The following is a 16,955-nucleotide window of genomic DNA, read 5'->3' as shown; positions in this document are numbered from 1 at the left end:
TTTGATAATTTTTTATCAACCGTTCCGAAACCGTGCATCATTGGAGGAGACTTTAACGCAAAACATCACCTATGGGGAAGCGATCATGGAAACACACGTGGAGACCGTCTTCATCAAGCCATCGAAACATCTCATCTCGTCATTCTCAACAATGGTCAGCCAACTAGGTTTGATGTAAACCGGTCGTGGGGCGCAATTGATATCACGCTGGTTTCTTCGAGCCTTAGTTTGTGCTTCGACTGGGAGGTTTTGGATTCACCAAATGGAAGCGATCATTTTCCGATAGTTTTTCATTCGAGTACTACATGCGCGATGAAATTCTACTCTGGAATCAATGTTCGGAAAATCGACTGGGAACGTTTTACCGGAAGCCTCGAGGAATCATTCGTCGAAAATGGAGAACCGGATAGCTTTGATGTCTTCTTTGAGCTGATTTGGCAAGCACTGCGCAGATCCTGTCCATCAGTAAACTCGAACCACACTCGCCGAATACCGCAACCCTATTGGGACGAAGAGCTAACAGAAGCGAAGAAAGCCACCAGAGTTGCTTTCCGCGCTTGGAAACGAGAGCTGTCAACCGAAGCTTACGAAGGGTACGCTAATACAGAACGAAGGTTCAGAAATTTGGTACGCGAGAAGAAGAGGAAAAGTTGGCAACATTTTTGTGATAGTTGTGATAGTTCTACGTCCCTCACAACCTTATGGAGGATGGCTAGAAGATTCAAAGGGCGCGGAGAGCCATCAAAAAACCTTAGAATTTCGGACAATTTGGCCAACGATGTTTTGGACAAGTTGGCTCCCTCATCTGCCAAAAATCTACCCCCGGCTTTTCTACAATGTTCGTGTTGCCCTCAAACTGGTTTACCATTCTCAGTATCGGATATTCAAGCAGTTTTAAAAATCGGTAAAGATTCGGCTCCTGGTTTGGATGGTGTTCCATATTCCGTCATAAATCATCTCCCATGGGCGGCGCTTAGTCAGTTGCGAAAAATCTATTGCCAAATTTTTGCTTCAGGAAGAATTCCGGAAAGCTGGAAAACCTTTAAAATTGTACCGATTCCTAAAAGTGGTCATGATCCGATTTCTCCTTCTGCTGTTCGCCCAATCGCGTTAGCTTCATGTTTTCGCAAAGTGTATGAACTCATAATCAAAGATCGACTAGAACATTTCATCGAAAACAACAACTTATTCCCTTCAGCTATCAACGGTTTTAGGAAAGGACGAGGAACAATGGATGCGTTGTTTCCCCTGATTAATGAAGCTTCTTTAGCTTTGAAAAGAAGAGAGCATGTGGTGATATGTAGCCTCGATATCAAAGCCGCCTACGACAACGTGGAAATTAATGTTCTGGTCCGCGAATTACGCTCATTAACAGTCCCTGAATGCCTAGTAAGAAGTATTTTCCATCTTTTTGAAGAAAGGAATTTGTGCATTTCAAATGGATTAGATTCAATATCTAGGACAACGTGGAAAGGCCTTCCTCAGGGATCTCCACTAAGTCCGTTATGCTTTAATGTTGTGATCAGTGGATTGATCAACAGTGTCCCTCCTGATGTGATAACCGTAAATTACGCCGATGACACAACAATTGCTGTAAGAGGAACCTCGCTGGAGCATAGTTGCGAATCTCTCCAAAGGGCAGTGGATATAGTTGTGGAAAATATTTTCGACCTTGGGTTAGAACTTTCGCCCACGAAATGTAAGTGCCTTCTGATCTCGACACAACAATGCGATAATCCCCCAGAAATAAATATCGGCGGTTGTACTTTGGAATACGTCAGATCCCTGAGGTTACTCGGCATGTACCTCACACGAAATCTGTCGTGGTCGTGTCATATTAGAGAGGTACAAAAACGTACGGCTCCGTATCTTAACTTTCTACGAAGCATATCGGGCCAGTCATGGGGAGCACATCCAGCAGCAATGTTAGCTATTTTCAAGTCATGTGTGAGATCAATATTGGAATACGGTTCCATATTTATGACGGAGTTAACACAAAAAGAAGCCATCGTTTTGGATAGACTACAATGGGCAGGAATTCGAATCTGTTTGGGCTCCACAAAAACCACCCACACAGGTTCACTCGAAGTGATGGCTGGTATTATTCCGCTGCAACAAAGAAGAGAACTTGCTGTCATGCGTTTTGTAAATAAAAGAGCGTCACTTTCTTCTTGGCATGGTCAATACTCCAGACCGATCTTGGAAGGTGGCTTAGTGGCTACGGGAATACACCGCGCCATAAGAATGCTTAACGAATTTATTCCACTTGAACAGCCTCTAAATAATCTCCCATGCTACATGGTCAACCGTGAAGTTGTAAGAACAATAATATCCATTGATCTCACTGTTAAACGGTTATGTTCAGAACACCAGAACTCATCGGCAGCTGATTTGGTTTCAAACTATCTCTTGGAAGTGTATGCCAACGCGAAAATCTTGGCAACTGACGGGTCGAAAGATATACACGGCACAGGTTATGCTGTGGTAAATAGTTTTGGAGCGCCTGCAGAAGGGATCAAACTCGACAGTAAAGCATCAGTTTATATGGCAGAGCTTCTAGCAATCAGGCATGCTGCGAAAATGATCGTAAGCCTTCCTGTTGCTCAGTATATTATTCTAACCGATAGTTTGAGTTGTCTCACGAGCCTTCAAAAAATCAACATCAATCAAAAATATCCCGTTGCTTGGTACGATATAAAAGCTTCCATTCTTGAAGGACAAAGAATGGGGCACGAGATCCATCTGATATGGGTTCCGTCTCACAGAGGTATTCCAATGAACGAGTTGGCAGATCAAGAGGCGAAAAGTGCGTGCATCAATGGTGGTACAGCAGATTATATTTTAACATCATTCGACATCCAGTTTCCGATTCGGCGTACAACAGTGCACAAATGGCAAGCAAAGTGGAATGCAGGAACTAAAGGACGTTTCTGTCACAGCATCATCTCTAACGTTTCGCTCCAACCATGGTTTAGTAGCTTGGATCTCAACCGCAGACAAATTGTAATCCTTTCCAAATTAATATCAAATCATTCACGGCTCCCTGCTCATCTGACTAGAAATGGTATCCTATTGGACGCGACGTGCAGTTGTGGCGAATCCATCGCAGATCCTGATCACATTATCTTCGCATGCAGCAGATTTGAAAATCTTCGTAGACCTATTTGGCGAATTTTAATGAAAAAAGGAATTCCACCCGATATTCATTTGATACTAAAAAAGAAAGACATTGAATTATATAAAACGATAGCTAATTTTGTAATTGAATGTAAAATAGACATGTAAGTAGAAGAGTAATTAACACTTGGCCGGTTATGTTATAGAGGTAAAGCCAATAAAAAAATTAAAAAAAAAAAAAAAAAAAAAAACGCGTTTTTCTTGTTCCCAGCTAACTGCTAGTTTCGCCCTTATGAAATGTTACGCACATTGGGCATAAACAGAAAAGGCACAAAAGCAAACAGTTGACATCTCGCACAGCAAACGCACACATTCACACGCACATCGGTCCATCGATTCTGCGGCAGCAGCGCAGGGGAAAGAAAAGTGTAAAAATAATTTTCAAAGTTGATCTCCATCCGTCTTGTCGATTTCGTCCTCAAAAGAGTTTTGCTTCTAAGTCCTGTTCTTCAAATTTTTTCGCACTAGTTCCGGTTCCACACGTTTTAATGCGAGAATCAATATCCGGCCGTTAACATGTCCAGAAATCATTCTCAAACCTGTACTCATTAATGACCTCGAACTGATGTGAAATCCGGATAAAAAATTGCAAGCCTTTTGCCGTACTGAGCTGACTCGTTGCATCTGTTGAAACAAGCGAATCTTAACCCCAACGTAACGGAACGGAACTGGAAGTATGACCAAGTAGGTACATGGAGTAAAACAGAAACGGAACCGTGTACATACATTGATTTTTCGAACTACGTATTTCTGCCATGATCAATAATTATTATTACCGAGCAGAACGGATGGATAATTTGCATATGTGGGTTTTTATCCCTTGTTTGTGTTTATATAGGTTGGTTGTTCATGATTTCGGATGCTGAAATCGATGGGGAATAGTTTAAAGCTGAATTTTAAACTGAGCTCCGTGTTTAGAACTTCTTAAAAATGTTTTGATTTCGATTCCCCCAATGAGAGAAAATTTCAACGGTAAAAATTGAGGGAAACGAAGTTGAAACATTTTTAAGAGGTTTTGAGCACAGACCAGTTCAAAATTCATCTTCCAACCATTCCCCAATGATTCCACCATGTAACAAAACCAATTTATGTCGCTTTTTCAAGTCATTTTTCGTTTTCATTTTCACCTGAGGTGTATCGCGACCTTTGCTGGGCAGGGATTTGTAATTTCAGAATAGTATCTTTGTGAAAAAATTAGAAGAGAAACATTCGTTAAACTCCGAAACCGCAAAGTTATTAAGTCCAAGAATTTTAAGATTATTTCAAAATTTTATAGGTGGACAATTTTTAACAAAAAGTTTTTTTTATCGTAGTAGATAAACTACAGCAGCGATGAAACTATTTTTGGGTAGCATTACTAAACTTCTGAAAATATAGATCGAATAAAAGTTGCATAAACAATAAAACCTACTTAATCATTAAGAACTTCAATATTCAATTAACCAGGAGGAATGAAAGAAATACATATGTGAAATTGATAATCATGAACCTTGCTCATTGTTCAGTTCAAGTGACCGTTTGGTCTTTTGCAGGATAATGAATTCGAGCAAACAGAGCAGTTCACTGTACGTGACGAACAACGGCGACGAAGTCAGCGTTCTGCTAATCAGCAGTAGTGATAGTAACAGTGCATCCGGAGAGGTCCACCGGCGATTGCAACAAGATCCGGACGCAGATGAACGGGCCAGTATTAGTTCAACGAGCAACGAAACCGACTTCGATGAGTATCATTCGCTGATCGATGAATCACAGAAGAAAAGTGCCAAAGCTTACGCTCCCGCTGCCATCCTGAGGGTTCGGGCCCGTGGAGCTGGGAACGTACCGGTGCCCGGTAACAACTGTACCCGGAATAAGTTTTTCATGTTCTGCCTTGCACTATTTGGATTTGCTACCTTACTGATGATGAATCTGCCTATGAACAACGAGAAAGGACGAATCGGTAAGTGCTGTTTGATGGTACAATCATCTTTGGTTTTAACTTGAACTTTGCGTTCGCTCGAGTATACATTTCGGAAGATGATTTTCATCAAAATTGATTCACGAGCACAAAGAAGTTAAGGAAGATGTAGATGAAGTTAAACACTTATAGCGATTTTTTCAAGTTACCGAAGTTAACCGGGTCAGCTAGTTCTGTATAATCATCGGTTGATTTCAAATTGCTGACAAACTCAATTTTTTGAATAAGACTGAATCTCAAAAAGTCCTGTGAAGGTGTTTGGAGAATTCGCCCTATATTGAAAAAAAATATCAATTTACGCTAGAAGCACTGACCACACTGACATGACACTTAGAACAAAAATTCAACCATTTTCTGTCTAATTTTTTGTTGTCGGATTTTGCAGGTTCGCAATACCGACGGCAGGTGGCGAACCTGAAAAATTTGACAAAAAATGCCCTGTAGGAAAAATGGTCCTGTTTACCGATTTAATCGTAGAAATTGCGTGTTTTATTTTAAAAAATGGGTGGCTTTTCCTAACTGGGATATTATTTCTTCAAATCGATCGATGCGCACTCTGGAATCGACATTGCGTACTGCTGAAAAATTATCCAGAAAACGAAATCGAGTGTCCAGTCAGTATGGTCAGTGCTAGAAGTAACAAAAATTATTTCCAGAAAAAAAAATTGCTACACATGTGTAGACTGTAGAGTACGGTAGTGTATATGGTTTAATTTAATATATTAAAAATGGGAGTATGACATTTGGCATAAAGCCATTTGGCATAATGCCTTTTGGCATAAAGCCATTTGGCATAAAAGCCATTTGGCATAAAAGCCATTTGGCATAAAGACCATTTGGCATAAAAGCCATTTGGCATAAAGCCATTTGGCATAATTTCAGCTAACCGAGTGGTGACTGTTTAAATAAACTTCCAATTGTTTTCAAATTTTGCGGCGTTGCCGCAAACATCGAGGATGCAGGGGGTGAGGCGGCACAAAGCCGCCGAAGCTCCCCAATCCGAGGTGGCCGCCGACCCGCCGCCGGAAGCGGCGGCCTTATTACATTGGTCTAGGTCTACTGGGGCCTCCTAGGTTTACGTGAAAGCTAGGGGTGATCCCTTAGCCCCGTCCACCGCACGATAGCGCGAAGGACAATATTTCATGAAAGTTCGAACGCGCAGCGTGAGGAGTCGGTTCAAGCTTAGGTCTAAACGCCTTACTTATTGCGGTTCTACAAAAGTCAACACCAGCCTCCTCACGCTGCGCGTTCGAACTTTTATTAAATATTGTCCTTCGCGCTATCGCGCGGCGGACGGGGCTAAGGGATCACCCCTAGCTTTCACGTAAACCTAGGAGGCCCCAGTAGACCTAGACCAATATAATAAGGCCGCCGCTTCCGACGGCGGGTCGGCGGCCACCTCGGATTGGGGAGCCTCGGCGATTTTTTGCCGCCTCACCCCCTGCATCCTCGATGTTTGCGGCAATGCCGCAAAACTTAAGATAAGAAAACTTGCAACGTTGTCCAAAAAGTGAATCTCAACGTGACCACACGAAAAAAGAAATTATGCCAAATGGCTTTTATGCCAAATGACCTTTATGCCAAATTTCCATTATGCCAAATGGCTTTTATGCCAAATGGCTTTATGCCAAAAGGCATTATGCCAAATGGCTTTATGCCAAATGTCATAATCCCATTAAAAATCTATGTTAAAAGATTGGTTAAAAATTTAGAAGAATTTATATCAGTGTCAAGCAGACCGTTAGAAAAATGCAATCCGCTAGCAGTTCGGTACATGCTGGTACCGTTAGAGCAAGTTCACTGGTGTTGGGAAAAAGTGGTAGGAATTTAGACGTTTTGAAAATTTTACCATGCAAAAATGTTTTCAAGATCTTGGAGTGTTGTATTTTTTTACAACACTGTTTCTATTTCAGCCGTATGTGATAGAAATATTGCTATTTTTGCATCACAGCATGCTAATATACAACACGTGTTGTAAATAAACTTGAATGCCACAGATCTTGAAAATGTTTTTGCATGGCAAAATTTTCAAAATGTGCTGTAAGTATCAAAATTTCTACCACTTTTTCCCAACACTAGTGAACTTACTCTTAGCGAACTGAGTTAAGGAGAGAAAGAGATAGGGAGAAGTTTTTTTTTTCTTTTTCTCGGGATTTTCATCCCGAAGGATGATTCATCCCTCTATATAGGGAGAAGTTTCGGAGAAAGAATGTTTAAGTACGCATCACAGCAAGCGGTGAAAAATAAATCAGATTTAAGACGTGTGTTAAAAAATAAAAACGGGTCAAACTGGCACGTCTTTCTTATTTTAAGCAGAATTTTTAATATAAGTACAGATTTTTTTTCAAATTGGTTTGAGTTTTAAGCTCGCCATAAGCAAAACAATTATTTTTTCTCGGGCTCTTGGTGGGGATCTCTTCTATAGGAGACGTTTTGAAATTGTATTTATCGAACAAACACATTTCCAGCGATGGAGTATATAATAGATAATCGATACTACACCGATCAGGAAAACGGAATTGTTTTCTTTTTGTAATATGTATAACATTAACTCTCTCGCAACATTAAACATAACGCCGAGAGAGTTCTCACATAATAGTGTAGTAATAGACTGAGTCGATTTGGGGTCATTTTTGAATTTCTCAAACCCTGGGGTCTAAAAAGCTTCGTCTTGGTCAAAAACTCATCCATGATTTTTTGCAAAATTTTTAAGTAACGTTTACATGAGTAAATTTGAACTTTTAGGTTTGTATGGGAAAATGTAATATTTTGTACTGAAAAATCAACATGATTTTTGTTTCGTTTGTGGAACCGAGCCAGCTGATGGTTTTTATGCCAATTTATAAAATTCCTAAACGAAATTCTCCGCTGAACAACTTTGTCGAAGACCGTAACTTCGTATCTTATTAGGAAAAAAAATTATTAGCTGTTTGACAGGGGTATGTCTTTTCGCACTGATAAACAATAAATTCAATTGACATCCCTGCAGAGTGCCTAGCGAGGTATTGCGTGACTACTTTCCATGCAACACTTCGCGAGGCTCAAGCAGTGATGTCAATTGAATTTGTTGTTAATCAATGCGAAAAGACATACCCCTGTTAAACAGCTAATAGCTATTTTGCCTAATAAGATACGAAGTTACGGTCTTCAACAAAGTTGTTCAGCGGAGAATTTCGTTTAGGAATTTTATAAATTGGCATAAAAACCATAAGCTGGCTCGGTTCCACAAACGAAACAAAAATCATGTTGATTTTTCAGTACAAAATATTCAATTTTCCCATACAAATATAAAAGTTCAAATTTACTCATGTAAACGTTACTAAAAATTTTTGCAAAAAATCATGGATGAGTTTTGGACCAAGACGAAGCTTTTTAGACCCCAGGGTTTGAGAAATTCCAAAATGACCCCAAATCGACTCAGTCTAGTGTAGTAAGCCATTTTAGATATAAGTTAGAATAGATAAATCCTAATCGAGCTCGATTAGGTGTGTTGGTACACATCTAATCCATCGGGTTGATTCTGTATGCGAGCTGCGATTGCTTCGCCTCCCATACAGAATTAACCGTTGCCGAGCAAAGATTCAACCGATTAGTTTGAGCTTTCTCCCACATGCCCTAGACTAACATTTTCAAAACCACCTTTCAATGTTTCCTCTCCAAAGCGCCCTAGCTTTAACTATCCACCTATCATTTCCTATCTTTCGATTTCATTCTACTAGAGTTCATCTCGCCGAAATGCCATTAAAAAAAATTATAACACAGTTATGACGGCGATAAAAATCTGAAAACATAAATATTAAATTGATTTGATTAAAATTTCACTTGAAATAATGTTTTTTCGTGTAAAGGGTGATACGGTCAAAATTTGGTCAATATCAACTTGACGTATTTCTTTCAACTTTGCATTTAAAAAAACCTGAACGCTCCTCAGTGTGTGTGTGTGTGTGTGTGTGTGTGTGTGTGTGTGTGTGTGTGTGTGTGTGTGTGTGTGTGTAATGTTGCTCCTATTTTGAATGGTATTCACTCTTCAGTTGTCAAAATGCCGTCCAAGACAGAAGAGCAGGGTATCAAAATTTTGCTCACGCATCGCGAAAATCCGAGCTACTCGCACGCAAAGCTGGCAAAATCGCTAAAAATTGCCAAATCAACCGTTACAAATGTAATTAAAGTGTTTGGGGAACGTTTGTCGACAGCCAGGAAGTCTGGGGGGATATCGAAAACCAGAAGCCGCTGAGACGACAAAGAGAGTTGCCGGTAGTTTAAAGCGAAACCCTAACCTCTCTCTCCGAGATGCCGCAAATAAGCTGGGTGTATCGTCTACAACCGTGCATCGAGCCGAAAAACGAGCCGGACTATCGACTTACAAGAAGGTAGTGACTCCAAATCGCAATGATAAACAAAATACGACGGCCAAAGCGCGATCCCGGAGGCTGTACACGACGATGCTGACGAATAGAGAATTTGTTTTCGTGTGGTGGTGCACTTTTTGCTGTTTTCATGCTCGTTTTCAGGATGGGTAGTCCACTGGTAGTGCACCATAAAGTGGACGGTGGAACACTCTGAAAATATTCAGTGTTGCTTGCGCTCTCACCAATACTATCATGAATTTTGACAGCACATGCTTCCCGATGTAAACAAATATCAGCTGGTTGGTTTATTTCTATACCGCAAAAATTGCGTTCGAGCTGTTTTTTTCTCTTTATTATCCCGAAGAACGGAAACTTGTTCCGGATTCAATACCAGTGCCGTTTCCAACAGAGGCGGAGAATTTCACCTGGATGGTACGTTCCAAAGCAAACAACGCTCCCAAGAAGAAATGTGCCCAGAAGGCTTGCTGCAATCGGTTCCAGGCGATGACGAAAAAGAGCAGCAAATCCGAGTGCAAAAAGGTCAACCCAAAGATCTGGTGGAATCGCCCAAACCGAAAAGTTTTCTTGTTCGGGAGGGTCCTATAAGTTGGTCTCCACAGCAAGAATCGTTCAGCTGCATCGAAGCTACTCTGCTTCGAGCTGTGCCTTAGGGTGACGATGCTCGGTTGCGCCAAGTCCCGGATTCCCACCCGTTGCCCTTCAAAAACGTTAGTTCGAGACTACACTCGTATGGGAGCTTGAATTTCTGTTAGCAAAATTTTCTCCCCCGACTTCCGCGATCTGAGTTCGCCAATTTGACTTCCAAGAATTTTTCTTTTGTAATCTGGAAACGGAAATAGGTACTCGAACGAAGATGAGATTTGCGAGGAATAACCGTTCAAAATACCGGAACCTTCAAGCTGGGGTAACTGCAGTCTAGCAGCAGCAAACATAGACCGCCCAGAATCAGCCGGTATTGCAGTTATCATCAGAGCCAGAGGCGAAACAACCAAGCAAAATAAATCTGAAATCTTCACAATTCAACATAATACATAAATTCATGTTAAAATTTTCATATTATTTACTAGACAATGATCAACTAAAGTAAATTTGTTTCAATTTTCGAAATCAAACGAAAACAAATACCAGCTGTAATGGATTTTTGACAGCTTGATGTTTTCTGTTGACACTGCCGATTTCACGTACACCAACAAAGGTGGGTGCAAAACTCGATTCATGCTCGTTTTCAGCTTGGAAGGTGCAACACTTTCGGGTGGTGAAAACAAATACGGTAGAAGTTTGACTGCGTGGTAATGGACGACGAAACCTACGACAAAGCCGACTACAAGCAGTTTCCGGGACAGGAGTTTTATACGGCAACAGGAAGGGGAAAGGTAGCAGATATTTTCAAGCACATAAAACTGTCAAAGTTCGCGACGAAATATCTGGTTTGGCAAGCCATCTGTACCTGTGGCTTGAAAAGCAGCATTTTCATAGCTTCCGGGACTGTCAACCAAGAAATTTACAAGGTTTCTAGTGATATAAGTTTCATTGCAATCGGTTTAATATAAAAAGAGTTAAGACGATTTTAGCTTGGAGTGTCAAATTGACACTCCTAGTGCTGATTAGGGTAATGAAATCTAATGCGGATGAGGGTTTTTATTGATATAAGTTTTGTATGAAGTTCAAAATAATTTAAACGAATTAAATAGATTTTACTTTTGGAGTGTCAAAATGACACTCTAAGTCGGAAAAGGGAGTTTTTTTTGTCCAGGCTTCGTCCATAAATATAGTAAAGATGCAATATTAAAGAACTTTTGAATTCATTTAGGGTCCCCGAAGTAATTTTTCTTTTTTGAAGCTTCTGAAAAAAGTTACAAGCCTTCAAACTGGCAATAGTGTCAAAATGACACTCTAATGCGGATGAGTGTTAAATAAACGTCTGCTGCCTTTCCTGAAGAAACACGGTTGTTCCGTACTGTTTGTACAATTGAGAAATACTGGGCTATTGTCAAGCGGAACCTAAGGAAGACCAAAAAAACTGCTAAGGACGAGCAGCAGTTCAAGGCAAACTGGCTTTCTGCGGCGAAGAAGGTGGACAAGGTGGCTGTACAAAATCTGATGGCAGGGGTTAAACGTAAGGCCCGGCAATTCGGATTTGGAAAAGCGGAAGCCTAACTGAATATTTTTCCTAAATTTTATACTAATTAAACTTGAAAAAGAAATTTAATTTGATTTTTTAAATAAACGATTTCACCGATTTACACGCGTTTTCCCTTGACCAAATTTTGAGCGTATCACCCTTTACGTAAGAGTCCGGCGCCGGTTTACCGACGCATAGGGCTGAGATAAAAGATTTCCATTGCTGGCGATCCGGAGCCAGCGTCTCCACTTCCTGCTAGCCAAGGTTCTCGTGAACTGTGCGGATTTCAGCGGCTAGACTACGTTGCCACGAGTTTCTGGGCCTGCCTCTTCTTCGACGCCAATCTGGATTCCAGTCAAGCGCCTCTCTGCAAAACCCGTTTTCATCTCTTCGCAGCGTGTGCCCAATCCATCTCCACTTACGTTCCCGAATCTCGATTTCTAGCGCCTTTTGATGACAGCGGCGATGAAGTTCCACGTTTGAGATCCAATTGCCAGGCCACCATGCGCGGATGATGTTCCGCAGGCAACGATTCACAAAAACTTGCAGATTTCGCGTCGTCACCGCATATGTGCACCATTTTTCTTAGGTGACATTTATTTAGATTTTTATAACATACAATAATATTCGCCATTGGGTTTGTCGCCTTCCCCCACGTCTGGGACATCATGCTCCATCTGAATTGAAAATAAAAAATATTAGTTTCTGTAACGAAATACTTCATCTCTGCAAAAAAAAAAAATTACCTTTGGTTTAAATGCAGGGCCGGATTAAGCCATCAGGGGGGCCGGGGCAATTTTTCTCGGGGGGCCCCTATGATTCATTTTTTTTTTCAAATGCTATTCTGAACATTTTAAACGTGTTAAAGAATTGGATATGAGTTCAATATACTCTCTTCAAATTGTCACGTTGTCTGTGTAGAAGATGGTTTCTGGTATCTTCAAATAAAAATTATCAATCAATCAAGTGCAAACATTGCGGAAGAGTTAAGAAATTTCCTCTCAAATGAAAGATCTGATTTGAGCTTCCAAATGCAAAATAAATTCTCAATTTAATACCCTTATCACCAACTAAAATCCTCTGAACTAGAATAATGAACGGATAGATATTTTGAATGTTTTTCATTTCATCATTGACAATTGGACAATTGGAAAGTATCATGAAAATTTGAAACATAAAATACAAAGTTGGTTTCACGAGATGTCGACTGTATTTTTGTTATGTATATTTATTTCCGGCAAATCAGTCTAATTGTGTTTAACAAACGAAATTTATTTTTATACCGACGTTTCGATGTCGTATGACATCATCTTCAGGGGTTAAAAATTGTCGTTGTTATTGCTTTTGGAAAAAGCGTACTGTTTGAATCTGTCCGTCACTAGTTTCACGGTTATTTATATAAAAAAGTTGGGTGAAATTATGCGGTAGAGTAACTCTTCCGCATAATTTCATCCAACTTTTTTATATAAATAACCGTGAAACTAGTGACGGACAGATTCAGTACGCTTTTTCCAAAAGCAATAACAACGACAATTTTTAGCCCCTGAAGATGATGTCATACGACATCGAAACGTCGGTATAAAAATAAATTCCGTTTGTTAAACACAATTAGACTGATTTGCCGGAAATAAATATACATAAAATACAAAATTCAAAAAAATAAACAAAATAATTAAATTTAAGCTCTATAGAGATACATATATAAGAGTTTAAGAATTCAAAGCTTTAACTTTTTCCTTCCCATGGTAGCACAGGTGATCCACAACTTGACAAGTTTTCATAATAATCATCAAATATAATACTGACGTGCAGAAGGTTGCTTGTGTAAACAAAATCAAATAATGGTTTGCTTAGATTTCCACTAAAATTTTCGAATAAGTAAAGTGGATCACAGGTGATAAACTAGGAACAAAACGTACTTTTCATTTTGCTGAGCTTTTTATCAATACAAATGAAAATCACTCCGTCAAAAGTTATTTCTCTTCAGGATAGGTATTTCAGCTACTAAAATAACCACTGTTCTGAAAAAATATTGAAACTTATGTAATAAGTTCTTATAAAAACGTAATATTCAGTTTTTTTCTGGCGACAAGTGTCATGGCGGTCATTGTTCAAGGCAAAAATAAAAATTTCGTAAATTTCAGTAGTTTGAGTTTTGAGGAATGGCTATATCCTAGAAATATTTTACAAATTAGGATCGTTTTAGATTGTGATCAATGCGGTGATTAAATTTCTCGTATTTTTACCGTTATTTCTTATTTTCGTTTGCACCTTATATGTTGTTATTTTTCCAATGGAGCATATATGATCCACCTCGAAACCCAAATTTATCAACTGGATCATTGAAGTAGACTTAAATTAAGCATCTTTTGTTATAGAATTTGAGTTGTAAATCAATATTTTTATTTTTAAAACGAGAAAAACTTCGTGGGAAGAAAAAGGTCAAATACTGTTATTTTCAGAACCACAATTCAGTGTCTTAAATCTAAATCATAATTTCAAATCAAGTTTTGAAGAACGAATTATGAATTAAATAAAAAAAATGAGATTCCAAAGCCAAAGCAAAAGTTGCACCCAATGTGTATTTCAATTTTATACCTTTGAAACACAAACAAACCGTTTTTACGTGTTTTACGGAGTCAATGAAAGCATCCAAATGCTGTGGTGCGCCATCATACATTTGAATCAGCGTCGTACCCAATTTTACGTCTACCTTTGGGTTTGCCATGTTTCTTTTATGTAACTGTAAAAATGATAACGACACTTTTGCTAAGGTCTTAAATGAAATCAGATGATTTCGATCAAGCTTTGAATCTATTAAAGTTTTTATTTCGCCATACAGTAACCTTGCCGACTTTATAAAAAAAATCTGTTTGGTTCCCCCAAAGAGATCTATTAAATCTAATATTTCGTTGTAATAGATTCTACTTTGGTTTAGTTTGTTCAATAACGTTGCTCTCCTGTATCTTCGATTAGGATTTTTCTTAAGGTTAACTAAGATTTTCGACAAATCTGCCAGTAGTGAATCTACTTGGTCCATAAATTAATATTATTATTTAATTCTGTTTTCTGCTGTCATTTTTGTTACACTATTATGATTTTTTCTTACTTACAGTTTTCTATAACATTGTCCTACCTCACGTTTGTCGGTTTTGTTGTTGGTTTTGTTGTTAGCCGCTGGCATACTAACTGCGCTTTTGCTCTACTCAGGTTTCCGGTTACTGTGGTGGCTGTCGGTGGGGACGCTCCATGTTGCCGGTTATCCCTTTGTTGGGGCCGCTCCGAGTTGCCGGTTGACCCTTCGGTGGGGACGCTCCTAGTTGCCGGTTATCCCTTTGTTGGGGCCGCTCCAAGTTGCCGGTTGACCCTTCGGTGGGGACGCTCCTAGTTGCCGGTTATCCCTTTGGTGGAGCGTTACTAGCTCTGTCACTCGTGTACACTTTACTCTTTTGATATTTCAGCTACTGCCACACTGTTCATTTTAGCACTGTTTTTTTTTTTTTTTTTTTTTTTTTTGTTTGTCCCTTTTTTTTTCTCTGGACTTTGCCTTTCTTGTTAGACTTTGTCTAGATCTGCCATTGCTTTTACACTTAGGATCGTTTTTTTCTGCACTCTTTTGTGCCAAATTTTGTAAATTACAAACACTAGCTGGATTGTAACTAGCACTAAGATGATGTTCAGTTTGAGCGCATGATCTTCGTGAAAATCGCTATGGGTTTCCTGATTGTTTATAATGGTGAGATCTTTATCTCCCGACACTGATGCACTAGGTTTTGATGCACCTGTTCCCATTATTAGTCGCTGTTCCTGTCACGGTCGCCATGATACGATTTTACTCCGTTGAAGGTTGGATTCAGATTGATTCTTTATTGTTCGATAAGTTCTTGACAAGGTTCCTACTGGAGACGCCTGAAGCACCGTTCTATGTAAAAGCCATGTACACGATCACCAATCCGTGATCGATGTACATGCGAAAGAGACAAAGACAGAAACCTCGAAAAGCTATGACTGCACACATGGTAACAGCGAGGTTCAGTAAATTTGAAATGCGACACTTTCGTTCGTCGCAGTAAATGCTGATGCTGAATTTTGTGCAGGCATTGAACTGAAGGTTCAATGCCGGTTAGTAATAAATTTCTCAGCATGTTCTCACTGGTGTGGTCTGCTGAGGATGTAAGAATTGGAAGGCATGAAAATGACATGTGAAATCCACATGTCACAGATGTTTATGAAAATGATTCTCAACAGATAAAAAAAAATGTTATCAAAATGTTATTCTGAATGTGACAAAAGTTTCATTCGATGCTCCCGAAGCCAAAGGGGTATAAATGAAAAAATGATCGTTTGAAAAAAATCAATTCAGAATAAAGATTAAATGTTTAAAATACAGAATCAGTTATCATTGAAAAAATTCAGATGAGGAATCCAAATGAGTTAAGAACCTAAAACAAAGATCATGAGTTCTCAAAATTCAGAAAAAACATAGAGATGAAATTCAATAACTGAAATAACAACACAAGACTTGAAAATCTGGAAAAATAAAAGATGAAAATTACATAGGAATATTTATGTAAAAAGAATCACTCAATGATATTAGCAACTCAACTATGAGATCGTATTAATGATAATTTGAGAATGATCATTTGGGAAATGATATGCTAAATTCAGGATATTTACTTCAGTCAGTATATGGTAAAATTTTGGTTAAATCAGTTGACAATGTTTAAATACGAATTTTAAACCTAAGACAAAAATTGGGATGGAAATTCTATAAAGCAACTCAGTACTGTTGATTGATCTAAAATTTTGATCCCTGGTAAAATTTTGAAATGTTTATCATAAAGCTTCTCTGTTCTCTCTTAGCACTGTGAGCCAGTTTTAACGAAATGAGCTGCTATTTAAGAGCAGAAACCATAACTTGGAAAGTTAACGAAATACTAAACATTATAATTGTGCAAGACGTTTGCATGTAATGAAAATTAGGAGATGTTTTTCTTTATTTTACCTGACTGAGATGTTTCGATAAAAAAGAAAACTTGAGATGTTTTTCCTAATATTCTCATGATTTTTTTTTTAAATTCGGTTTACATTATTTTTGTCCAGATTTTGGGTTGAAAATTTTAAAATAAAAAACCAAGATTTTGATGTTCTCAGACCGAAAAATGCGGAAGAACTTCTTCACTGCTTTCTCTAGGGGGCCCCTTAATTTATGTTAGAGAAAAACTATTCTAGATATTATTTCACGGGGGCTCCTTTAGTTGTGATATTTCCAGTTTTTATTCCGATTTTCTTGTTTTGATTTCTTTTCATAGTTTTGTAGAAACCGAGG

At 38.9% G+C, this 16,955-nt stretch overlaps 1 protein-coding gene across 2 annotated transcripts in view; it reads left to right on the top strand.

Annotated features, from left to right (window-relative positions):
• Positions 1-3,486: 3,486 nt before the first annotated feature.
• The window catches only part of LOC129739590 (uncharacterized), a 48,530-nt gene continuing 35,061 nt past the window's right edge, over positions 3,487-16,955 (top strand). The window contains exons 1-3 of one of the 2 annotated variants that reach the window (XM_055731167.1): positions 3,487-3,722; positions 3,772-3,861; positions 4,710-5,116. In XM_055731167.1, the coding sequence (XP_055587142.1) occupies positions 3,854-3,861; positions 4,710-5,116 (415 nt within the window). In that variant the 5' untranslated portion in view covers positions 3,487-3,722; positions 3,772-3,853. Of the gene's footprint in view, positions 3,862-4,709; positions 5,117-16,955 lie in introns of both variants that reach the window. The other variant, XM_055731100.1, reaches the window with a different exon arrangement.

The sequence above is a fragment of the Uranotaenia lowii genome, chromosome 1 (assembly GCF_029784155.1).
Source record: "Uranotaenia lowii strain MFRU-FL chromosome 1, ASM2978415v1, whole genome shotgun sequence".
Lineage (NCBI taxonomy): Eukaryota > Metazoa > Arthropoda > Insecta > Diptera > Culicidae > Uranotaenia > Uranotaenia lowii.
Note: the sequence above shows the minus strand (reverse complement) of the source record. Positions and strands in the feature narration are given on the sequence as shown.